We start from the raw sequence: 26,238 nt of genomic DNA on the forward strand, positions 1-26,238 counted from the left end.
ATATAAACTAAGATGAAGGAAGAGGACTTTCATTGAAAATAAACATAGACTGCTATGAACTAAGGATGGAAGAAACAGGCATTTGTTAGTTATTATTATTCATATTAGTATCAGATAGCCTGCAGTTTGCCTCTTTCAAGATTTCCAATATAAATGCTAAAGACAAAAATCATTATCATTAAATGGTAGTTAAAGGCAGATACTTGGATCCTTTTTTATTTTAATCACATAGAGCTCCATGGCCTTTGCTGATAGCACAATACATCTTATTACATTTAGGTAGTAAAATTCTATGTTCTGCCTCAGAGAATTTATATCTCAGAATATTATGCCACCTACTCCTCACTCTGGCAGACACCGTGTTAATAATCTTTAAGGATATGTTTCTTCCTGCAATGCTTTTGGCATCTTCCTCCCCTTAAAATACCACACAGTCTGCTTCTTCATTTCGTTAGCCCACTAGCCTGCGGTAGTGAAATGTATTTAGAAAGTGTTACCCAAATAAACCCAAAGTAAAGTGGCCTGTCATTAGAAAGAGTTGATGCAGATTAAAGTGCAGTTATAAACATCAGTATTAGAGTTAAAAAAATTATTATATTGCTCATACAAAACTACTTAAAATAGTTGCAGCATAGATGCAATCTTCTTTTACAAATGCTGGAGAGGAAAAGAGAGCATGGGAGAGAGTTAACTCAGCTTCAGGATAAATCATTGCAATAAGTGCGTGTTTTCTGAGACATCTACTAGGAGTGTTTACTCATGAAATTAGGATTGCAGGATGTAAAATTGAATTAGGAAGTTAACAGAAACTTGGGTCCTATTTAAAGTAGGACCATGATTTAACCATCCCACAAAATGAAAAATGGCCTATTTTGAGAAACTTTCCTTCCATAAGTAAATAATTAAGATTTCACAGCCTGCCTTCTTTACATTATAATTTTTTTCCATGACCCAATTGATGATTAGCCAATAAAGATGTCAGGAGGTCAGGGATGGTGACTCATGCCTGTAATCCCAGCATTTTGAGAGGTCAAGGCCAGTTGGTCGCTTGAGCCCAGGTGTTTAAGAACAGCCTGGGCAATATAGGGGGATACTGTCTTTTCAAAATTAAAGAAAAACTTAGTCAAGCTTGATGGCATGTGCCTGTAGTCGCAGCTACTCAGGAGACTGAGGTGGGAGGATACCTTGGGCTTGGGAGTTTGAGGCTGCAGTGAGCTATGATCACACCACTGCACTCCAGCCTGGGCAACAGAGTGGGACCCTGACTCCAAAAATAAATAAATAAAAAATAAATAAATAAATAAATAAAAAGAATGTTAATTAGAAAAACAAAAGCAAAAAAGATATGTGGAAAATCTTTGTAACATGCCACAGTATGTATTTTCTTATGCTCTCTTATTCTAACACTATTGTTTTTAGAGGAAGAAATGCTTAAACTAAAGGAGGCTAGAGGGCTGCAGGAGGCATCTGCATCTCTCTGGCGTGTTTTATAAGTGACCTGTCAGCACAACATGCTGTCATGTAAAGTAAACTAAGTGGTTTATTCCTGATATGTAATTTGAAAAGATATCTTCATCTTTATATAATCTTACCTAAACTGTCAGAGTTCTTAGAAGAATCCCTGTACAGGCAAAACTGTAGTAGGTTTTTGCTCTTACGAAAAAGAGAGAACACCGTTATGTAGCAGATTTGACAATGTAAATGACCTAAATATTGTGATTCTATTTTGGGGACATAATACCCATTTCCCAGCATATCATAATGCTCTTCAGAACTGATATATTCTTCTGTTCTAGCTGAATTGTGGCATTATGATCATTAACCACTGTTATTCTCCATTAAAATAATCTAGGTCATTAGTAAATATTTAATATAAAATATTTCCCCCCAAATACTTTATGCTTATTGCCTACTCATTCCAACAGACCGATAGATTTCAGGCATATTGTTGCTTCTTATTGTTACAAAACCATTTTGTTTGTAATTATTATCAAATAAATATAATCACCCAAAAAGTTTTCTATTTCAGAATATTGAAATTGTCTAAATATTGCCGTTTTACAAAACAAATATATTCTTCAATATGTTATTAATCTTTAGAAATCCAGTAGAGTTGAAAATAAAAATGCAAAACCATGGTAATAGCATTTTAAAACTAATGCAGAGCTAAAAGCTTCTAAGAAAACTATTTCACAGGTTGCCTTAAGTAAGCGTGTTTTAGAAATCATTTGGTTCTGCTATCATCTGAAAGTGTCCCCTTAAAATTCATATGTTAAAACTTGATCTGCCAATGTGACAGTTAAGAGGTAGAGTCTTTAGGAGGCGATTCAGTCATAAGGGCAGGGCCCTCATGAATGGGATTAGGACCCTTATAAAAGAGGTGGGAGGCAGGGGTTTGCCTCTTCTGCCATGTGAGGATGCAGCAAAAAGTACCATCTTGGGAGCAGAGAGCAGACCTCACCACACATTAAATCTGCCAGCACCTTGATTTTGGACTTCCCAGCCTCCAGAACTATAAGAATATTAATTTCTCTTTTCTATAAATTATCCAGTCTCAGGTACTTTGTATAGCAACAGGAACAAACTAAGCCAGATCCTAAAATATTTCTAGTTGTACCTCTATTCTTGACTTTTCCTTAGTATAAGAAATCAAACATGGTAGCTATAAATTTCAAACTTAGGCTGTATTATGACAAAAAATCATTTATTCAATACTTAAGTGTGGTAGGCAGTATGCCTACAATTGGCCATAAAACTGGAGAAGGTGGAATCCATGAGCCAAATGGCATTTCCTACCTTATAGTATTCTGATGGACAGAAATTTGACATCTGTATGCCTGTGTAAAATCTTGCTTTGCCAAGGCACTCTAATTTTTATATTACTGTTAAGATTATATATATATTTTTGAGACTGGGTCTCACTCTGTTGCCCAGGCTGGAGCACAGTGGCACAATCTAGGGTCACTGCAACCCACCCCTTCCAGGCTCAGGCAATCCTCCCACTTCAACCTCCAGAATAGCTGGGACTACAGGCATGTGCCACTAGGTCCAGCTAAATTTTTTGGCCTATTTTGTAGAGATAGGGTTTTACCATGTTGCTCAAGCTAGTCTCGAACTCTTGAGCTCAAGTGATCTGCCTGCCTTGGCATCCCAAAGTGTTGGGGATTACATTATTGAACCATGGTGCCTGGTCAAGATTATACATTTTTAACATTACCTTTTTCAACTAAGCAACTACTTTCAATGTGCATTATAGTATTTAGTAAATGTGTAGCTGTTTTTCACTCAGCAATTCCCATAATCTATCAGTCAAAAAGAAAGGGGGTCACTGACCTGGCTTGAGTATCAGCCAAGAAGCAGAGCAGAAGTGGCACTGAAGGAGGCAAAGAGGAAGAAATGATCAGGCAAAACTTACCACAATCAGGGCAGGCCCTGGATCTGGAGGCAGCTGAACACATGCAGGGTTTGATTTTAGTACAAAAAACAAGGCAACAGTCAGAAAGAAAAATGAAGAGATCAACAGCCCACTAAAGCGTCATGAAGACTACTTGTATGTATGTATATATTTAAAGACAGGCTCTTGCTGTAGCCCAGGCTGGAGTGAAGTGGCACAATCACAGCTCACTTCAGCCTTGACCTCCTGGGAGCAATTCATCCCCTCACCTCAGCCTCTGGGATCTCCGTGTCTGGGACTACAGGCATGAGCCACTATGCCCAGCTAATTTTTGTATTTTTTTTTGTAGAGATGAAATCTCACAGTGTCGCCCAGGCTGGTCCGGAACTCCTGGGCTCCTGTGATCCACCCGCCTCAGCCTCCGAAAGTGCTGGGATTACAGACAGTAGCCACTGCACCTGTAGCTTTGTTGCTCAGGCTGGTTTTAATTCCTGGGCTAAAGTGATCCACGTGAGCCTCCCGAAGTGCTGGGAATACAGCCATGAGCCACCATGCCTGATCTGACTACTTTGAACACATTTGAACAAAGAGCTGCCACAGAAAGAAATGCTATCTAAACTTAAGCAAAGCCTCCTAAAAATACAGCTGCCACTGACCCATCCTCAGAGTTAGATGGACCTTAGCACCCGGAGGTACAAATTCAGCTGCTATTCATCTCCCTCTTGGGAGCTTCCAGCTAGGAAGGATACTGCCCATTAGCATCAGGATGAAAAAGCCCAATAGAAACCTTTGTATTTTTCCACTGAAGCTCTAAAACTCTTCTTTTTAGTTAAGCTGGTATAAGCCTTTACCTGTGGCTGTTCAGCAAATTACCCCTTGTAGAATTCTTCTGAGTGTGAAATAAACTTTTCTCCTGTTAACCTGTCTGTTGTCAATTAATTGGCAGGCCTCCAATCACTTTGACCTAAGTACTTGGTGGGAAAAAGTTTCCTCCCAACAGAACTTCAGCTGGAAAAGCTCAAAAGTTGGATTTTAAGCTAAATATTAGGGAGGTAAAAAATAATAATGAGGAAAGCCTTTTGGGATCAAAAATGTTTGGTGAGGTAGGGAGAGTAGGCATGTGATCAGGCACCCCTAACACTGCGGACATTTATGGGCAGGGCCATGATGTTGACTGAGTCACTACAGATTACAAGAAGACTAAATAAAATGAACAAAGCGAGGATGGAACAGATGTCCATTTGCTTAGCAGTCTTCTTTAATTCACTATACATTGTCTGAAGCATTAAAATAGACAATCTTTTTGAATCATCTGTCTAATGAAAACTCAGTAAGAAGGTTTAATTAAAAAGATGAAATTTTCTATCACTACAAGGTGAAATATAAAAGATGAAACAATAGAAGGGCAAGAGGTACTTTCCTGAAATGCAACTTTAAAGTCTTGAAAATAATCAACTGGTTTCTTACTTAAGTAGAATGACCATAAAGATAGGAAGAGAATAGCAGGGCAGAATATATTTTAAATGCCTAAAGGATAAAAATGCACAGCCTTGCTGAATGAACATCCAAGAGGCAAGGACACTCTATAAAGTTCAAATCCGTTCAATCTAATTATTTGCCCTCTCTTACATTAAGGCCAAAAATGAATATTAACCATTTTTATTAACTGTGACCCCCATTTATTAAATACTAAAACCTAGTAGAACAAATGTGGTGATATGTATTTTGCAAATTATGCATAAAAGTTATACAGATAAAGTTATAACATGATTAATAAATTACATAAACTTTTATCATTCTTGCATCAGGTTGTGAAATTACATTCTTAATCACTACAATTAAGAACTTTGTAATGTTATCTAATGGCCATGGTTATAATCATTTGTGTGGTCAGTGTAAGCTAAACTTTATTTATTTATTTATTTATTTATTTATTTAATATATACGGAATAGGCCTAGGTTCTATGGAAATATTATGCCCTTTGTATCTAAGGAACCTGACCACTGTGGATTTTGGAATTATAGGGAGGCCCTGGAACTAATGCTCCTCAGATAGGGAGCCCATGGATACAGATAGAGTCTCACTCTATCACCTAGGATGGAGTGCAGTGGTGCAATCTCTGCTCACTGCAACATCTGCCTCCTGAGTTCAACTGATTCTATGGCCTCAGCCTCCCGAATAGCTGGGATTACAGGTGCCTATTACCACACCGGGTTAATTTTTGTATTTTTAGTAGAGATGAGGTTTTACCATGTTGGTCAAGCTGGTCTCGAACTCCTGATCTGAGGTGATCAACCAGTGTTGGCCTCCCAAAGTCCTGGGATTACAGGTGTGAGCCACTGCTCCTGGCCTAATTACTGTATTTTGTTAGTAGAGATGAGGCTTCACCATGCTGTCCCGGCTGTTTTCAAACTCCTGACCTCAGGTGATCTGCCCACCTTGGCCTCCCAAAGAGCTGGGATTACAGGCATGAGCCACCGTGCCTGGCCTACAAAACTTAAAAGAATGGGATACTGTTCCCAATTTGAAAAGCCAGTAGCATGAAGAATGAAGAAAGGTAAAGAAAGTATTCTGAGTTTCTATCACAGCTATTTTCTTCTGAAATTCTATTTGGTTTGGTTTCATCTTTCTGAAACTTTTTCATGACCGTCATGATTGGCTCACCTTCATATCGATTTTTTCAGTTTCAAATAATCAGAAGATATTTTTAAAATATTTCTGGTTATCACAAAAATAGGTATTCATAATTTAGCCTAATTGTGAAGAAATGAAGCTTCTAAACATTAACTCCTCTGTTAATTATTAAAGAAATAAAATAAAATGATAACATGTGGTTTAGAGATGTCAACACAAGAGAGAAACTTAAATGTTTAAATATTGTAAAAGTTTTGGTCCTGACTCTGCCACTAACTTGCCATGTCACCTTATTCTGATCCTCAGTTATTTCACCAATAAAATAAGACTATTGAGCAGCTAAGATTTCTCTTTGTATCCATGGGCTCCCTATCTATGGATTTAACCAACAGCGGATCAAAAATATGTGGGGAAAAATATGAATGGCTGCATATATACTGAACATATACAGAATTTTTTTCTTGTCACTATTCCCTAAACAATACAGTATAACAGGTATTTATATAACATTTATGCTATACTAGGTATTATAAGTAATCTAGAGATTATTTAAAGTATACGAATAGGCCTAGGTTCTGTGGAAATATTATGCCATTTGTATCTAAGAGACTTGGCCATTGAGGATTTTGGAATTATAGGGAGGCCCTGGAACTAATGCTCCACAGATACCAAGGGATGACTGTACTAGGATTCTGTTACACAGCTTTCCAAATACTAGACAACCTAATGTGATTTTGTAAATTTTTGTATGAGATGTAGTATAGTAGCTTTGAAAATAATACTTACATTTTGGCCCACTTATCTAGTTCTTCTTCAAGATACGTTTTAACCATTTTTGGTTGAAGCCCAAGAGAATTTCCCAAGAAATAGATGGCATTTTCATCTTTATTCACTAATGATAAATCAACTGAAACAGAAGAAATGTCAAAAGAAAGAAATTTTCCATATGATATTATTAAGCCAGTACAAATAATTAATATAATCAACTCCAAGAAGGATAAAAAGTAATTAAAAATTACTCCCAAGGATGACATCAGGTCTTCTAAAAAATAATTAACTTTTGCATTTACATTTTAAAATATAATTGAAGACTATAGAGGCTATTATGATGATATCTGATATTTACTGTGCTCCATGAGGAAATCTAAATTAGCAACTACTTCCAATCATGAATACCAAAGGATTACAAAAGAGTTAAAAACATTTTTTTTTTAAATAGGAAATACATCAGCCTATCTAATTGTATAAGAAGATTACCAGGATTTAGGCCAGTACTAACATCGTATTAATTTGTGTTGTAGACATGGCAATTAAAAAATATGTAAATAATTATTTGTATAACTAAAGTAGATATACTGAATTTATCCATTTTTACATTCTATATCCATACACAAGTATGCACAGTACTAATGCATATAGGCAAAGATTGCTTTCCAAATCTACTTCTTATTTATATAAATCAAACTTTGATGAGTTTTATCCTCATCTTACCACTGCAAACAAACCAATCCATGTGCTTCAAGCATAGTCCAGAAAGTCACAAGTTAACAATAATACTTGTAAACTACTGAGTTTTCTCTTAATTCTTAGGGAAGAAAAAGACTAAGCTGCTCCTTTATATCTCATTGGAATCATTCAGTACTATGTTGGTCTTACTTCAGACTGCTTAATTAAACCTCTAAAGACTTTTTAAAGATATATTTCAACCAGATCCCTTTAATGGATATTGCTTTTCATTGGCAACTTTTAAACCTGACCAGTAAAAGATGTGTACGTATTGTTTACACATGTGTGCCAGAAGAGTCCAGTTGGTTAAGATACCCATTATTTTCGGGACCTAGGGTTAGATATGCATCCCCATTTCCCATCATCAAAGTTATCATGTCAGCCAGGCACCGTGGCCCATGCCTGTAATCCGGCACTTTTGGAGGCAAAACTGGGAGGATCACTTGAGCCCAGGAGTTAGAGACAAGCCTGAACAACAGTGAGACTCCATCTCTATTTAATTGAAAAAAAAAATTTTAAAGAAAACGTTATCACATCAATCGTTCTTGTCACATTGGACATTGCTGATTATCTCCTTTTAGCTTGAGTCTAAGTTTAATGCCTTTGGGAATATAACTACATTTTTCATGGTTCCTATGCTCTCTCTATACAACCCTTGAGAATATGAGAGCTCTAGGTCCATCCATAACTCCTGGTCCTTTAGTGCCAACTCCTGACTCTTGTACACCTCAATGTCATGGATTCTGTTGGACCGCTTGTTTAATATTTAATGCTTATGAAGTGGGAGAGAGTCTCCTTTCTGAAGCATTTACTGCATTTACCTTTTTTTTTTCCCAAAGGCAAGTCAGGATTAATGTATACCAGTCATTCCTGTTCATCAGGATATTTTCTGTCTCCTGCACTGACAATTTTTAGCATATTGTGAGTTTAGTGCTACGATAAACATTTATTGTAGAACTTATGATATTATTACATTTTTCTTTAAAGTAGGTGTTGCCAATTAGGGGTTACTTTTTTTTTTTTTTTTTTTTTTTTGGAGTTTCTCAGTGGTCCTCTTGGTTTTCTGTTTCACTTCAATGGTCTTTTCACAAAGGTCGTGGAGCTTATGGGAACTTTCCTTTTCAAAGTGAACTGCTTGATCAACATGTCTTGTTAACAGATCCCCAAGCTTTGGTTAAGTCACAGTGCTTCAAGACTGCAGCTCACTCTTCTTCTAGGTATCATTTTCTAACTGTTTCTTTTAGTGCCTTTGCTTCTTGTTCTCTGGAAAGTCTTCCTCCATTGAATTTAGCTTGATCTTATTAGGGAGAGGAAAAGGGGGTAAGATGTCTCAACTTCTTCCTCTTAATCCATACTGTCCAGATCTACTTTGAGAAAACACTGAGCGGTGTCATGATCTGGGGATCCTGTGGGTTTATGTTCAGATCAGATCACTTGCTGCATTCATTCTGTTAACACCCAGCAGGCAGGATCTTTAACCAGTATCCTTGTTTTAAGGAAGGCAAGGCAAGGCAAACTTTTTCTGGAAAAAGTGAGATAGTAATACTTGAGGCTTTTTAGGCTATGTGGTCTCCGTTGCAATTCCTCTTTTTTTGTTACGGTAGGATGAAAAAAGCCATAGATAAATAAAGGTGGTAGTGATCCTAAAAAGTTTATTCCACAAAGAAAGGAGAGTTTCCCGAGCCTTGCCTTAGGGTCACACTTCAAATTCTGGCACAGATCAGGTGTTGTTAAAAGAGTTCATCAGTTCTCCCTATCAGCCAAGTGTCCACATTCAATAAATCTTCCTTGAGCTGGGAGTACTTGCTTCATGTAACACGTCTCCTAGTTTACTAGGGCTTCTATAACAAAGTTACACAAACTGGGTAGCTTAAACAGAAATTTATTGTCTCACAATTTTGTACACTCTAAGTCCAAAATCAAACATTGGCAAGGTTAATTCCTTTCAAGCACTGTGAGGGAAGAATCTGTTCTAGGCCTCTCCGCTTGGCTTATAGATGACCATCTTTCTGTGCATATGACATTCTCCCAGTATGCCTGTTTGTTCCCCAATTTTCCCCTTTAATAAGAACATCACAATGTATGGAATTAGGGTCCACTCTAATGACCTCATTTTAACTCGATTATTTTTGTAAAGACATTCTTAGACACAGGTGGTTAGGTGGTCAAGATATGAATTTTTAGGAAAGATAATTGAACTCATAGCACCGTGCTTAAAGGTTCACTTGACTTTGAACTTATTTATGAGCTCAAGAGTTTTAGCTTTTGACAAACAGAGTTTGATGCAGTTAGTTCTTAAGTCAACAGTGTTAGAGCCATTCTTCTTGAATGGTCCTTTCTTGGAAAAGGCTACAATATGATTGCTATAAAGCTCATGGTTCTGGAAACTTGCTTGATTGCTTGGGGAGCATTTTAGTGCATCAAAAATGTCCACCACTGTGGACCTTATGAGCTTACTCTTAGTTGATATGAAGTTTAACCTGGGAACCAGTTTCAAAATATCATGATCACTTCCGATTTAAATCTTCTCCCCAATCCTAGCTCATGCCTGACTTAAGTTCAGAAAACTGCAGTTTGGAACAAAGGAATGTGTCTATAAACAATTTATTTCTCTTGTTCCTCACTGCTGCTGCTTCTAATTCCTCCAATGGAGTGGAAAAAGAAAGGCAAGAAAACCTTAGTCCATCTTTGGTGCTTTTTGATTAGCTCTTTGCCTTATGAGTTACTTTTGGTGAGTTTGTTAAAATCTCTTTCCCACTGGAGACCTTCAATCTCCAGTCTTCTGAATTAATACATACTTCAGCTGATATCTCATGATCTGCTCACTACCACCACTTCCCACCTCATACAATATATTTCTAGAATATTTATGCAAAAATTACCAGAACCCAACAAGCAGACTTCTCAGGCACGACCTTTTTGAAGTATCTTTTGTTATAGAAGTTAATAAGAAATTATTTTAAGCATATAGAGATGAAAAGAGGTTCTTGGGAAGTTTCTGTTTCTTTTAAAGCAGCTCCAGAAATGTTTTTTTGTCTAGCAGGAAATCCCCAGTTATTACAGCCAGGCAGGCAAGCTTTAATATGAATCGCAGGCCATTAGAAACTGGGTCCGCCCAAACATGATGATTTCCATCATCTTCCTCCTGTTCCCACATGTGCCTGGCAACATGGCCTCCCCTCTATATCCCCACCCATGTGTGCAGAACATCAAGGTACCTTGTATTTGCATATTAAAAGGCTAGGCTGAAAGGGCCAGTTTTTTTATGGGCCTACCTGAATGACATACCTCATCAAACCAATCCCTGGGCTCTATGCAAATCAAACAATGTCTCCTCCAGCCTCCTAATATAACTGGCTGTTTTCCGAGGCACTCAGGGTTTCCTCTCTTGGCTTGAACACCTCCCCCCACCCCAGGGGGGCTGCTTCTTCCTTTCTTGCCTATTAAACTCTCTGTTCCGGCTGGGCATGGTGGCTCCTGCCTCTAATCCTGGCACTTTGGGAGGCCAAGGCAGGAGGATGACAAGATCAGGAGTTCGAGACCAGCCTGACCAATATGGTGAAACCCCGTCTCTACTAAAAATACAAAAATTAACCTAGTGTGGTGGCACACGCCCGTAGTCCTGGTTACTTGGGATGCTGAGTCAGGATAATCGCTTGAACTGGGGAGGCGGAAGTTGCAAGAGCGGAGATCACACCACTGCACTCCAGCCTGGGAGACAGAGAGAGACTCTGTCTCAAAAAAATAAATAAATAAAAATAAAAATAAACTCTTTGTTCCTTAAATCCACTCCATGTGTGTCCATGTCATTTTATCTAAATTGGCACAAGACCAAGGACCCTGGTGTTCCTCTAGCCACTGGAGCCGTATAGTTTTCACTATGCTACTTTTCAGCAAGTTCACTTTTCTCAAAGGAAATGCTGGCATAGGTTGGAGAAATTGTGGGTTCATTTCCACCATTACAAAAAAGTGAGTGTCACAATAATGCAAGTTACACAAATTTTTTGGTTTCCCAGTGCATATAAAAATTAGGTTTACAGTTTACCATAGTCTATTGAGGGTGCAATAGCATTGTTTCTAGAAACAATGTCCATATCTTTATTTTAAAAATACTTTGTTGCTCAAAAATGCAATCAGTGAGACTTCAGTGAGTCATAAATGTTTTGCTGGCAGAGGATCTTGCCTGAATATTGATGGCTGCTGACTTAACAAGGTGATGGTTGCTGAAAGTAGGAGTGCTTGAGGCAATTTCTTAAAATCAGACAACAGTGATTTATTGCACTGACTCTCCTTTCACAAGATCTCTTCGGAGTTCAGCTGAGTGCAGTGGCTCACATCTGTAACCTCAGCACTTTAGAAGGCTGAGGTGGGTAGATCTCTAGGTCAGAAGTTTGAGACCAGTCTAGCCAACATAGTGAAATCATGTTTCTACTAAAAATACAAAAAGTTAGCTGGATGTGGTGGTCTGTGCCTCTAATCCCAGCCACTCTGGAGGGAGACTGATTCAGGAACCTGGTAGGCAGAGGTTGCAGTGAGCTGAGAATGTGCCATTGCACTCCATCCCAGGCAACCTTGTGAAATTCTGTCTTTTAAAAAAAAAAAAAAAAAAAAAAAGATTTATTTGGAATATGCAATACTATTTGATAGGATTTTATCCACTTTTATGGAATATTTTAAATTCTTTGTTGTTATTTCAACAAGGTTCACAGCATCTTCAGCAGGAGCATAGTTTATCTCAAGAAACCACTTTTTTTTTTTTTTTTTTTTTTTTTTTTTTTTGAGACGGAATTTTGCTCTTGTTACCCAGGCTGGAGTGCAATGGCGTGATCTTGGCTCATTGCAATTCGCCTCCTGGGTTCAGGCAATTCTCCTGCCTCAGCCTCCTGAGTAACTGGGATTACAGGCACGCGCCACCATGCCCAGCTAATTTTTTTGTATTTTTAGTAGAGACGAGGTTTCACCGTGTTGACCAGGATGGTATCAATCTCTTGACCTCATGATCCACCCGCCTCGGCCTCCCAAAATGCTGGGATTACAGGCTTGAGCCACCACACTCGGCCAAGAAACCACTTTTTTATTTTTGCTCAGCCATAAGAAGCAACTCCTCATTCAAGTTTTCTTATTAGATTGCAGCAATTCAGTCACATCTTCAGATTCCAATCCTAATTTTAGTCCTTTTGTGATTTTTACCACCTCTGCAGTTACTTCTTCCAGTGAAGTCTTCAATCCCTCAAAGTTAGCCATAAGAGTTGAAATTACTTCTTCCAAATTTATGCTAATGTTGGTATTTCTTACTCCTCTTATGAATCATAGAGGTTCTTAATGGCATCTAGAATGCTGAATCTTTTCCAGAAAATTTTCAATTTCCTCACCCAGATCCAGCAGAGGAATTACTATCTACAGCAGCTATAGTTTTATAAAATGTATTTCTTTTGCAGGGCGTGGGGAACAGAGTCTTGCTCTATTGCCCAGGCTGGAGTGCAGTGGTGCTGTCTTGGCTCACTGCAACCTCCAAACCCAGATTCAAATGATTCACTTGCCTCAGCCTCCTGAATATCTAGGATTACACGTGGGCACTGCCATGCCCGGCTAATTATTGTATTTTTAGTAGAGATGGGGTTTCACTATGTTGGTCAGGCTGGTCTCGAACTCCTGTCTTTGGCCTCCCAAAGTGCTGGAATTACAGGCATGAGCCACCGTGCCTGGCCATAAAATGTATTTCTTAAATAATAAAACTTGAAAGCAAAAATTACTCCTTGGTCACAGGCTGCAAGATGAATGTTGTGTTAGCAAACATGAAAACTTTGATGATGTCCCTGTACATCTCCAGCAGAGCTCTCGAGTGACCGGGTATATGTTCAGTGAGTAGTAATGTTTTGAAAGGAATTTATTTTTTCTGAGCAGTAAGTTTCATTACTGGGCTAAAAATGTTCAGTAAACCTTGCTTTAAACACATGCGGTGTCATCCAAGCTTTGTTGTTCTATGTATATACCAGAGGCAGAGTAGATTTAGCAAAATACTTAAGGGCCCTAATAGTTTCAGAATGGTCAATGAGCATTGACTTAAAGGCACCAGCTGCATTAGCCCCTAACAAGAAAGTCAGCTTGTCCTTGAAGTGCTGAAACAAGGGACCAACTTCTCTCTAGCTATGAAAATTCTAAATGGCATCTTCTTTTTTTTTTTTTTTTTGGTTTTCATAAATCAGTTTTATTCCAGATTTTTATTATTCCCTTGGGTGAGCTACTCCAATTGAAATCAATATAAGTGCAAGTGATACAATTAATCTCGATATTTGATTACGGATTGGAGATCCCCAGATCTGCTTTTTAGCCCACTTCTTTCTGATCATCTCCCCCAAAGAACTGAATATTCTTATTGGCATCTATGAGTTATGAACATATTTAGAAAGCAGATAAGACTCTTCATTTGTATACTGACAATGGAAGCCCCTGAAATAAGCAAGGATTCAAAAATAAAGGCTTAAAATATGTAGCCATAACATCATCAGAAAAGTCTTCAAATTTCTTAATATTTTTCTTAAGATGAAGTCGTTTTAAAATAACTATTTTTTCTCCAAAAAAAAAAAAAACTTGTTAATACAACTGGTGACTATCAACCACATTCGTAGGGTGCTATCAGGTAAGTGATCATTTTTCATGACAAAGATGTTATTTATTTCCACATGTTCATTTCAGAGCTGGCCCATACCAACTGGTTTAGGTTAATAAAACAACAGTTAGGGTGAATAAAATGCTTTTGAATGTATCCAGGCTGGTTCATTTTATTTTTGTAATTATCCAGGCTGGAAAGCCACCATCTGGGGGATTTAAAAGAGAAAAACAGCTCAACTTTAAATTAGAGAGCAAAATTGATTAAGTTGTTCCTCAAGAGACCAACATTTATATATCAAACTCTTTTTGCTTTACAGACAAATTCAAATCTTATGATCCTTTATATACTGAATGTTTATTTTGGGACTCATGGTACCATGTTATAGTTTTCTTGCCTCTGACTCGAGTCACCTGTTCTAGGTTCTTAAGCAAAATTTTTGCAAAGGCACAATGAAACACTAAATGGTATCTTCTTCCAAGAGAAGGCTGTTTCATCCTGAAAACCCTGTATACCTATGTAACAAACTGTTCTGCACATGTATCGCAGAACTTAAAGTAAAATTTAAAAAAAATTAAAAAAAGAATCCTACAAATCTGTTGTTTAATATAGCCATCTTCATCAATTGTCTTAGCTAGATCTTCCAGATAACTTGCTGTACTTCCGCATCAGCACTTGCTGCTTCACCTTGCATATTTATGTTACGGAGGCAACTTCTTTCCTTAAACCTCATGAACCAACTTCTGCTAACTTCAAACTCTTCTTTTGCAGCTTCCTCAGCTTGCTAAGCCTTTATACAATTAAGGAAAGTTACGGCCTTGCTCTGACTTAGGCTTTGGCTTAAAAAAAACGTGGCTGGTTTGATCTTCTATCCAGACCACTTAAACTGTCTCCATGTGAGTAGTAAGGCTGTTTTGCTTTCCAGTCTTTTACGTGTTCCCTGAAGTAGCACTTTGAATTTCCTTCAATAACTGTTTTTATTGTTTGTTTGTTTTCCATTTACAGCATAGCTAACTGTTTGGAATAAGAGGTCATATTTTCAGCCTATTTCAGCTTTTGCCTTATCTTTCTCTTTAAGCTTGATCATTTGTAGTTTTTGGTTTAGAATGAGAAATCTGCGACTTATCCCTTCACTTGAAAACCTGGAGGCCATTTTAGGGTTATTCATTGCCCTTATTTCAAAGTTGTTGTATTTTAGAAAATAGAGGGGACCAAGGAAAGAGAAGGAGGCTGAGAACAACTGGTCTCTGGCACAGTCAGAACACACACAACATTTATTGATAAAGTTCACCATCTTATATGAACACAGTTCATGTTGCTTCAAAATAATTACAATAATAATATCAAAGAGCACTGATCACGTATTACTATTACAGATATACTAATGGAAAAGTTTGAAATATTGTGAGAATTGCCAAAATGTGCCACAGAAACACAAAGTGAGCACATGCTCTTGGAAAAATGATGCTGATAGACTTGCTGGAATTGGAGTTGCCACTATCATTTTGTGGAAAAAAAAAAAAAGCAGTATCTGTAAAGCACTGTAAAGCAAAATCAGAACTCCCCAGGTATGGGCAGTTTTCCAATCAGGAAAACAGGTGAGGTGTTCCAGGTGGCTGACTAGAAGTAGCTACTGTGTGCTTGTGCTGCTCTAATTGAGAGAGGAAACAAAGTGGCGAGTAAATGATACCTCTTTAAGTAGATCATCTAAGAGATCATGTTTGGATTCAACAAGAACCATAGGCTCCACAGAGAAAACAGGAGCGAAGCCAAGGACCTGCCCACTTGGGACCAGTATAGGGCTGGGGAAAGCTCCCTAAAGTCAGGAAAGGGTTGATGAGTGAGGGTTCCCAGGGGATCCAAATTTCTGCCATAGACCTTTGCAATCCTGGGCATGGGAGAAGCCCTTGACCCCAGTGGAACTCCAAATCAACACAGAGATCAGCCTAGAGTCTTTGCAGGGGCACCACTGAAGCTCACAGGCCTTGGATCCTTGAGCAGCTAGGCATCAGCTACCATATCCCCAATAGAGGCTGCTGAAATGGTGCCAAGGAGTGGCCAGATTGTCTAAGAAAACACAATAAAACAAGTCAAAGAAGGACAATACATAATGATAAAGGGTTCAATTAAGCAAGAACACTATACTATCCTAAATATATACATACCAAACATTGGAACACCCAGATTCATAAAACAAGTACTTCTAGACCTATGAAAAGACTTAGATAGTTAATACTAGTAGGGGATTTCAGCACCCACTGACAGCATTAGATAGATCGTCAAGTCAGAAAACTAATAAAGAAGTTTTAAACTTCTATTCAATACTTAACCAGTTGGACCTAATTGACATCTACAAAATATTCCACCCATCAACCGCAGATCATACTCTAAAATTGACCACAGGCTTTGAGATAAAGCAAATCTCAATTAATTAAAAAAAATCAAATTCATACCAAACATACTTTCAGGCTGCAGTGGAATAAAAGTAGAAATCAATACCAAGAAGATCTTTCAGAAGTAAACTATTACATAGAAATTAAGCATCTTACTCCTGAATGACTTTGGGGTGAAAAATGAAATTAAGGCAGATATCAAAAAATTATTTGAAATAAATGAAAACAGAGACACACCAACATGCCAAAATCTCTGAGATGCAGCAAACACAGTATTATGAGGAAAATTTATAGTGCTAAGCACCTACATCAAAAGTTAGAAAGATCTACAGTTAACAAAAATAACACACCAAGAGGAACTAGAAAACCAAGAACAAACTAACCCCAATGTTGGTAAAATAAATAACTGAAATCAAAGCAGGAAAGAATGAAATCAAGTCCTAAAAGGATTATCAAAACAAAAAGCTGTTTCTTTAAAGGGATAAACAAGATTGGCAGACTACCATCTAGATTAAAAAGGGAAAAATAAAGAAGATTCAAATATGCACAATCAGAAAAAACGAAGATGACATTACAACTAATCCTACAGAAATGCAAAAGTTCGTCAGAGACTCTTTTGAACACTTTATTCATGAAAACTAGACAATCTGAAGGAAATAGATAGATAAATTCCTGGAAAGATACAACCTCCTAAGACCAAACCAGTTAGAAACTAAGACCCTGAATATTCCAATAGAGTTTCAAAGTTGAATCAGTCGTAAAAAACTTACCAACCAAAGAAAGCTCTACACCAGAAGGATTCACAGCCAAATTCTGTCAAACTTACAAAGAAGAGCTGGTACCAATACTGCTGAAACTATTCCAAAAAAAGAAGAAGGTGAATCCTCCCAACTCATTCTAGGAAGCCAACATCACTCAATACCAAAATCTGGCAAAGAAATAACAATAACAACAACAACAACAACAACGAAATTACAGGTCGGTATCCCCACAGATGCAAAAATCATCAGCAAAAGACTAGCAACGGAAATCCAGAAGCACATCAAAAATTTATTTCACCATATTCAAGTAAGTTTTATTCCTGGGATGCAAGGTTGGTTCAACACATGTAAATCTACAAATGTGATTCACTATATAAAGAGAATTGAGAGCAAAAACCTTATGATCATGTCAATAGGTATAGAAGAAGCTTTCAGTAAAATCCAATATCCCTTTATGATAAAAACCCTTAACAATTAGGTATTAAATGAACATACCTCAAAATAATAAGAGCCATCTGTGATAAACCCACAGCCAACATCATACTGAATGAGTAAAAGTTGGAAGCATTCTCAAGAACTGGAACAAGTCAAAGATATCTCTCACTCCTGTTGAGAGTGAGAACAGCACTTCCAGTCCTGTTCAATATAGTACTGGAAATCCTAGCCAGGGCAATCAGTCAAGAGAAAGAAAGAAAAGACATCTAAATAGAAAAAGAATTATCTATCTTTACTAATGATAAGATTCTATACTTAGAAAATCCTAAATACTCCACAAAATGCTCTTAGAACTGCTAAACATCTTTGGTAAATTTTCAGGATACAAAATCAACATTAAAAAATCAGGAGCATTTCTATATGCCAATAATGTTCAAGCTGAGAGCCAAATCAATAATACAATCTCATTTGCAACAGCCAAAAAACAGTGAAACAACAAGAAATATATCTAACCAAGGAAGAGACAGGTCTCTATAAGGAGAACTACAAACACTGCTCAAAGAAAAATCATAGATGACACAAACAAATAGAAAAACATTCCATACTCATGGATTGGAAGAATCTATATTATGGAAACCACAATATTGCTCAAAGCAATTTAGAGGTTCAAAACTATTCCCATCAAACTATTAATATCATTTCTCACAGAAATGGAAAAATCTATTCTAAAAATTTATATGTGACCAATAAAGAGTCTGAATACCCAAAGCAATCCTAAGCAAAAACAACAAGGCTGATGGCATCATATTACCTGTTTTCAAACTATAAAGCTACAATAACCAAAACAGCATGGTACTGGGACCAAAACATATACATAGACCAATGGAACATGACAAAGAACCCAAAATAAAGCCACATATCTACAACAGTTTAATCTTTGACAAAGTTGACAAAAACAAGCAATGGGGTAAGAACTCTTATTTAATAGGTGATGCTGGGATAACTGGCCAGCAATATGCAGAAGAATGGAACTGGACCCCTACCTTTCACCATATACAACTATTTACTCAAGATGGATAAGACTAAAACGTAAGGCTTAAAATTGTAAAATTCCTAGAAGAAAACCTAAGAAATATCATCCTGGACAGTGGGCTTGACAAAGGATTTGTGACTGAGTCCTCAATAGCAGTTTCAAGAAACCCCTAAAACTGAGAGGTGGGACCTAATGAAGCTAAAGAGCTTTTGCACAGCAAAAGAAACTGTCAGCAGAGTAAACAGACCTACAGAATGGGTGAAGATATTCACAAACTATGCCTTGTAAAGATCAAATATCCAGAATCTATAAGGAACTTAAGCAATTCTACAAGCAAAAAACAAATAACTCCATTAAAAAATGGGCAAAGAACATGAATAGGCACTTCTCAAAAGAAAACATACAGGCAGCCAGCAAATAAATGAAAAAATGCTCAACATTAATAGTTGTTAGTGAAATGCAAATCAAAACCACAATGAGAGACCATCTCACAACAGTCAGAACAGCTATTACTAAAAAATAAAAAAATAAGGTTGCAAAGAAAACAAAAACTTGTACATCTTCGGTAGAAATATGAATTAGTTTAGCCACTGTGGAAAGCAGTGGAGATTTCTCACAGGATTTAAAATAGAACTACTATTTGACCCAGCAATCCCATTACCAGGTATATACCTAAAGGAAAATACGTTGTTCTGCTAGAAGAACACAAGCACTTGTAGATTCACTGCAGAACTATTCACAAAAGCAAAGATATAGAATTAATCTAGATGCCCTTCAGTGGTGGATTGGACAAAGAGCATGTGCTACAAATATACCAAGAAATTCTACATAGTCATAAAAAGAATGCAATCATGACCTTTGCAATACCATGGATATAGCTGGAGGCCATTATCTTAAGTGAATTAATTCATGATCAGAGAACTGAATACTATATGTTCTCCTTTTTAGATGAGAGCTAAACATTTGGTACATAGAGCTATGAAGGTAGGAACAATACTACCTTTTGGGTACAATGTTCACTACCTGGGTAACAGGATCATTTGTACTCCAAATCTTGGCATCATGTGATTTACCCATATAATAAACTTGCACCTGTATCCCCTGAAACTATAATAAAAGTTGAAATTAAAAAAATAATAATACAAGACAGCGAAGTGTAATAAAATGAGTTATGCCTGTATGCCCCCTTAATATATTCATTGTTGGCATCCCAATAAAGCTAATTTGAATTTGAATTGCAACTATGTTAAAGCTTTTGTGTAAAGATTTGTATCTTCTACATATACGGATTATCTGTCAAAATGACTTCCACAAAAAAAGCATTTGATGTATGTTTAGAACATCCTATTAACATAATCAACATTGGCCATGCATGACCACAATTGTAAATGCATTGTTAGATACAAGTACCAGACAGTCTGTGTTTGAATGACATAAACTGCCATTCATGTTAATATTACACATATACAGATATGTTACTGTTAAAACTGGTAATAATAATATTCCTGAAATAATTTGTTTTAATTCTATAATTAGAAAATAGAGCATTTTATATTTTATAAGGGATTAGATACTGGGCTATCACAGTCCCTGGGTTTGACTCAGAAACTCTAAATTTTTTGACGAGGGACTCTAATTTAGGCATATTCTTTAAAAAGATCCCCAACCAATTCCTTATGTGAACTCACTGCAGATGGCCTGGCATTTAATATACTCATTAAAAACAAAACAAAAAGTAAACAACAACAAAAAAATGAGACTCCTTTATTTAATTAAATTATCCAAGGTCACAGAAGGTAGCTTACCTTCAACTTAATACAGTGTAAGTTTACTGTAATTTAAGATTTAATTAAGTCCATTTTAAATATTTTAAAATTCAGTAATAGAATACATATGAACTCAAAACTTTCCAATATTTTTCACGGATGAAACATACAGGAAATTACACTGTTTGCCATTTGTAATAAAATTAAAAGGCTACTTTAGGACAGAGGTGAAGGGCCCAGTCCAGTTGCCCCAAGAGCTAAAAGAATAAAAATCTCAACATACTTCTAACTCCCAAACTCACACATATGCAAACACTCAATGAACAAACTCATATTGAAAATCAGTTGTAAGTTTAATAAGAAACTAACTATATTTTCCTTTTCTTTTTACAAATTGAAGAGGAAATCTAGAAGTAACAATACCTTTTGATAAAAAAGCAAAGATAAGCTCCAATATTTTTTAAATGGCTTGTCTGGGTAAAAAATATTTGAAGTATCAGTATTTCCTCTCATTAATTTCAGCATTGCAAAATTTTAAAAATTCTTTCTGCATAATTAATGTTTATTTTTGCAATATTACTATCTAGGTATTTGAGGTCAGATTGAAAAATTAGTTTGTAACATATTTTGCTTTATAACAATTTTTTTGAAGTAAATATTTCTTGTGTTTATATACCATTGAATCCAAATTGATTTTTTCCCCTCGAACTAGGGAATACAACTTCCTGCCTTTCATATTTCAGGAAAATCCTAAGACACAGCTAAGAATTAAAGCTTATGAAAGTTGTGGTCTATGATTTAAGAGCACATTTGATGCTAAATAGTTATTTTGGAAGTGAAGTCCTGGGGTTGGTTGAAGGAATTGCTAGGATCTTGATGACAATTTTTTGGCCTGGCAGTAAAGCAGTATGAAAAAAAAAAAAAAAAAAAAAAAAAGAACAAACATCTCTGTGGAAGTTAACTTCTATGGGAAACGTGTGGTTTACTGGTTTTGAGAAGAATTCAGCTGAGTGCAGTGACTCATGCCTGTAATTTCAGCATCTTGGGAGGCCAAGGTGGGCATACCACTTGATCTCAGGAGCTGGACACCACGTCTGGGAAAAAATTTTAAAAAAATTAACCACAGGTGGTGGTGCATGCCTGTGGTCCCTGCTACACAGGAGGCTGCAGTGGGAGGATCACTTGAATCCAGGAAGTTGAGGCTGCAGTGAGCTCTGATAGCATCACTGGATTCCAGCCTAGGTGACAAAGAGACATCCTGTCTCAAATAAATAAATACATAAATGAATAGAGTGAAGAAAAAAGAATTTACATTTAACATATTTTCCTCCATATCTGCATGTGAAAATATTACTCTACTAAAAAGCCAAGTGAGTTTAGGGATTTTATTAGAATGCTCTTCTGTTTAGAAAATATAGGTTAAAATTCCAACATACTATGATTGTTCATTTGAGAAACTTGAGTGTTGCTTATTTTTTTAACCAATAATTTATTTCCAAATTTAAAGAAAAAGAAGAAAAGCATATCCCTAAAGATATACAATGTTTCTACAGATTGGTGAACCTGAAATTGTTGCTGATTGTATTATAATTAGTAATAGAAAGCATAAAGATTTCAACTGTGTTTGGCTCATTTGTGGTTTGATTATTTGGATCTCTAGTATTACCAAGAAAAATACAAGGATCTAATATAAATTTGTTGGGTAAGAACTGTCTAATTGTAAAACTGTCCCAGTCTTAATAACTGTGGTACTAACGTGATTTATTTGTTGTGTTGTTATTGTTGGTAGTAATATTGAATTGAGTTTCAGCAATTTGGAATAGTGCTTAAGTGGGATTTATGATTATGTCCATAAATCTGCGACCAGCGTCCTCTGAGGAACTAGGTCTACATTTTATCAGTAGACAAATAATCCCCAGAACTGAAAACACCATGAAGCAAATGAACGTAACTGGCTTTTAAAGAACATGCCAGCAAATAGCAGCAGAATAAATATTCTTTCAAATGCACATGGAGAGGCATTAAGAGAAACCATTGTTTCTGGGTCAAAAACAAACCTTTACAAATGTTCTCTAACCACAATAGAATTAAACTACAAATCAATAATAAAAAGAAAACTGAGAAATGTCCAAAGATTTGGAAATAAAACAACACACTTCTAAATAAATTATGGGCCAAAGAAATCTTTAGGACTGATGGTTAGGTGAGGAGCTTTTAGACATGGTACCTAAAGCACAATCCATAAAAGAAAAAAATATATATTGTGCATCCTCAAAGTTAAAATCATTTGTTCTTTTATAGATGCTAATAAGAGATTAGAAAGATAGCTAGACTGTGAGAAGATATTTTCATATCGCTTATTTAACAAACAACTTGTACCCTGAATGCATAAAGAACTCTTTTAAAACAAAAAACATGACTCACATCTGTTGTCTAAGCACCTTGAAATGCCAAGGTGGGAGGATCTCTTGAAGCCAGGAGTTTAAGACCAGCCTGGGCAACAAAGCAAGACCCTGTCTCTTAAAATTAGCCAGGCATGGTGGCACATGCCTGGTCTCAGCTATTCGAGAAGCTAAAGCAGGAGATTTTTCTTGAGCCCAAGATGGTCAAGGATGGAGTGAGCTCTAACTGTACCACTTCACTCCAGCCTGGTAATGGAACAAGACTGTGTCTTAAAAATAATAATAAAAAACAGATCCACCTCCCCCTGCTCAAACAACAAAATTCAACAATTAAAGAAAATTCCAATTAAAAAAAGTAGTCAAAAGATTTGAGGAGACATTTCTCTAGAGTATGGATGGTACATAAGCTTATGAAATGTTTAATGTTGAGTTCATCATCCACTAGGAAAATGCATATAAATACCAAAATAAGATACTTCTACATACACATATGACTAAAAACAAAACCATAAAAAACCTGACAATACCAACTGGGGGTGAAGATGGAGAACAATAGGCATTTGCACACATTATGGTGGCAATGCAAAATGCAAAATGGTACAGCCACTCTGGAAAAATGTGTCAGTTTCTTCTACAGTTAAACATGTACCTATAATATGATCCAGCAATCGACTTGTAGCATTCTAAAACAGGACTTGACAAACTGTGGATTGAGTTCCAAATCAAGCCCATGACCTGTTTTTGTATGGCCTGAAAGCTAAGAATGTTTTTACAATTTATAAATGGAAGAAGGAAAACTAGGAAAGGTCAAAGGAAAAAAAAAAAAAGAGAAAGAATATATGAGGCCTGGCAAGGTGAAGTGGCTCACACCTGCAATCCTAGCACTTTGGAAGGCCAAGGAATAGGGACTGCTTGAGTCTAGTTCAAGATCAGCCTAGGCAACAGAGTGAGACCTCATCCCTACAAAAAGTTAAAATCTTAGGCTGGTGTGGTGGTGCACACCTGTAGCTCTTGCTATACACGAGACTAAGATGGAAGTATTACTTGAGCCAGAGAGATCAAGGCTGCAGTGAGCTGTGATTATGCCACTGCACTCCAGCCTGGGTGGCAGGGCAAGATCCTATCTCAAAAAGTAAAAATAAAAAAGAATACCTGAAACCTGTAAAGAGTGAAATATTTACTATCTGATCTTAAAATAATTTTAGATAAAAAATTTACATTTACATAAAATCCTGTACATGAATGTTTGTAGTAGCTATTCATAATCACCAAAGCTGGGCACAGCTGAAATGCTCTTTAGTGGGCAAATGAATAAATGCAGTCCATTCTTAGGGTAGAAGACTATTCAGCAATAAAAAGAAACACTTCATTGACATAACTGCTAATCTCAAAGGCATTTCCTTAAATAAAGGAAATCAATATAAAGACTGAATACAGTATATAATTTCTTCACATATACTGGAAAAGAGAATATTTTGCATATATTCTGGAAAAGACAATAGGGATATAAAATAGGTATAGGGATATAAAATAGATTAGTGGCTGTCAGGGATTATACATATAGCAGAGAGATTGGTTACAAAGGGCTAGCATAAAGGAGTCTTTTGGGGGTTATGGAATTGTTCTATATACTGAAAGAAGAGGCGTTTATATTATTCTATACATGTGTTAAAATTCAGACTGTATGAAAAAATATTCCATTTTATGGAATGTGAATTTAAATATTAACAATATCAATAAAAAATTCTCCTGATGAGCAAGTTATTTCACACTTCTGTCAGGAAAGAGACCATTCTACCAATCCCTCTTAATGAGGGATAAAAGATCTTAGGATGAAATTAAAAAAAAATAAAATGCAGGAAACATCATGATCCAGTAGCATTTGTTAAATAAAATTATGAACATGATAAAGGTGTGTAGTGACAGGGTCTCACTATGTTACCCAGGCTGATGTTGAGTTCCTAGACTCAAGCCACCCTCCTGGCTTAGCCTTCCAGAGTGTTGGGTTACAGGGGTGAGTCATACACTTGAACAGAAAGAACCAGTTTTAACTGTCTGGCTTAAATAATTGAACTATGACATTAGTTTAAAGAAGGAAGTAAGCCCGTCATAGTGGCTTATACCTGTAATCCCAGCACTTTGGGAGGCTGAGGCAGGCAGATCACCAAAGTCAGGAGTTCGAGATCAGTCTGACTAACATGGAGAAACCCCGTCTCTACTAAACATACAAAATTAGCTGAGCATGGTGGTACATGCCTGCAATCCAGCTATTCAGGAGGTTGAGGCAGGAGAATCACTTGAACCTGGGAGGTGGAGGTTGCGGTGAGATGAGATTGCACCATTGCACTCCAGCCTTGGCAACAAGAGCGAAATTCCATTTCAAAAACAAACAAACAAACAAATATTCCATTTCTCTCTCTCTATGGAAACATACATAATTTCATTTGAAACCTATTTTCTATTAAACCTATTTTCTTAAATATATGTTAAAGTTGTGGCATTCACATATGTTAGACCAGATCCCCGTGTTTGGGTCTTTGAATGAATAAGAACTTGGAGTGAATTTTAGGTAAAACTTCAGAAACTGATACTCAAATACTGGCTACAGAAACACTGGTTAACCCTGTAGAGGCAGTGCCTGAAGGTGGGTACAAGGCAGTTTCCGCAAGTGCTGGCAATGCTGTTTCTTGATGTAGGATCTTGTTACACAGATGTGCTTATGTTATAAAATTCATGGAGATGTATGATTTGTGCATTTTACTCAATAAAAAGTATATTCTTCTCTTTACTATTATTCAGAATGTAGTGAGTGAACTTTTTTTGTGTTGCTCTATACCTCATAATATTAAATTTCCTGGTGGTGTGCTGAGGAAATATTCATTTCATTTTTCTGATAGGGATGCCCCATACAAGGCTATTCTCCCAACAAGCTTCTTGGACTTTGAATATTTTTCCTATAATTTCAGGAGAAAGATGGAGAAAAATGTGGGGTCACTACAGTTCACTTGCACACACTCCTTAGATATTCTTGTCTAATTTGGAACCCATTAGTTCTCTCCGAGGCCTAGATTGGTGGTTGGTATGGCATCTGAGGGAGAAATACTTGGTATTCCGAGGATTCCAAAAGAGATTTTCCACATCTTTGTGGATAAAATCCCTTGAGGAAAGAGTTCCCAAGACAAGAAAAGACCAAGCATTGTCCCAGCCAAGTGAAAGTGTACTCTCCTGGTAAGAATCTCTCTATTCCCAGTCCTTTGTCCTATGGCTGAGGTATGCCTGGTATCACATTGTCAAAAATATGGA

The 26,238-nt window shown here is 36.7% G+C and overlaps 1 protein-coding gene across 5 annotated transcripts in view; it reads right to left on the reverse strand.

The window, feature by feature from the left end:
* KYNU (kynureninase) overlaps positions 1–26,238 on the reverse strand; it is a 157,284-nt gene that overhangs the window by 107,935 nt on the left and 23,111 nt on the right. For all 5 annotated transcript variants that reach the window (XR_012517773.1, XR_012517774.1, XM_074399733.1 and 2 more), the window contains one exon: positions 6,816–6,936. Coding sequence is in view for 3 of the 5 variants with exons in the window: in XM_074399733.1 (XP_074255834.1) it covers positions 6,816–6,936 (121 nt within the window). In the remaining 2 variants the exon portion in view is untranslated. The remainder of the gene's footprint in view (positions 1–6,815; positions 6,937–26,238) is intronic.

Source organism: Saimiri boliviensis, chromosome 5 (assembly GCF_048565385.1).
Source record: "Saimiri boliviensis isolate mSaiBol1 chromosome 5, mSaiBol1.pri, whole genome shotgun sequence".
NCBI classification, from domain to species: Eukaryota; Metazoa; Chordata; class Mammalia; order Primates; family Cebidae; genus Saimiri; species Saimiri boliviensis.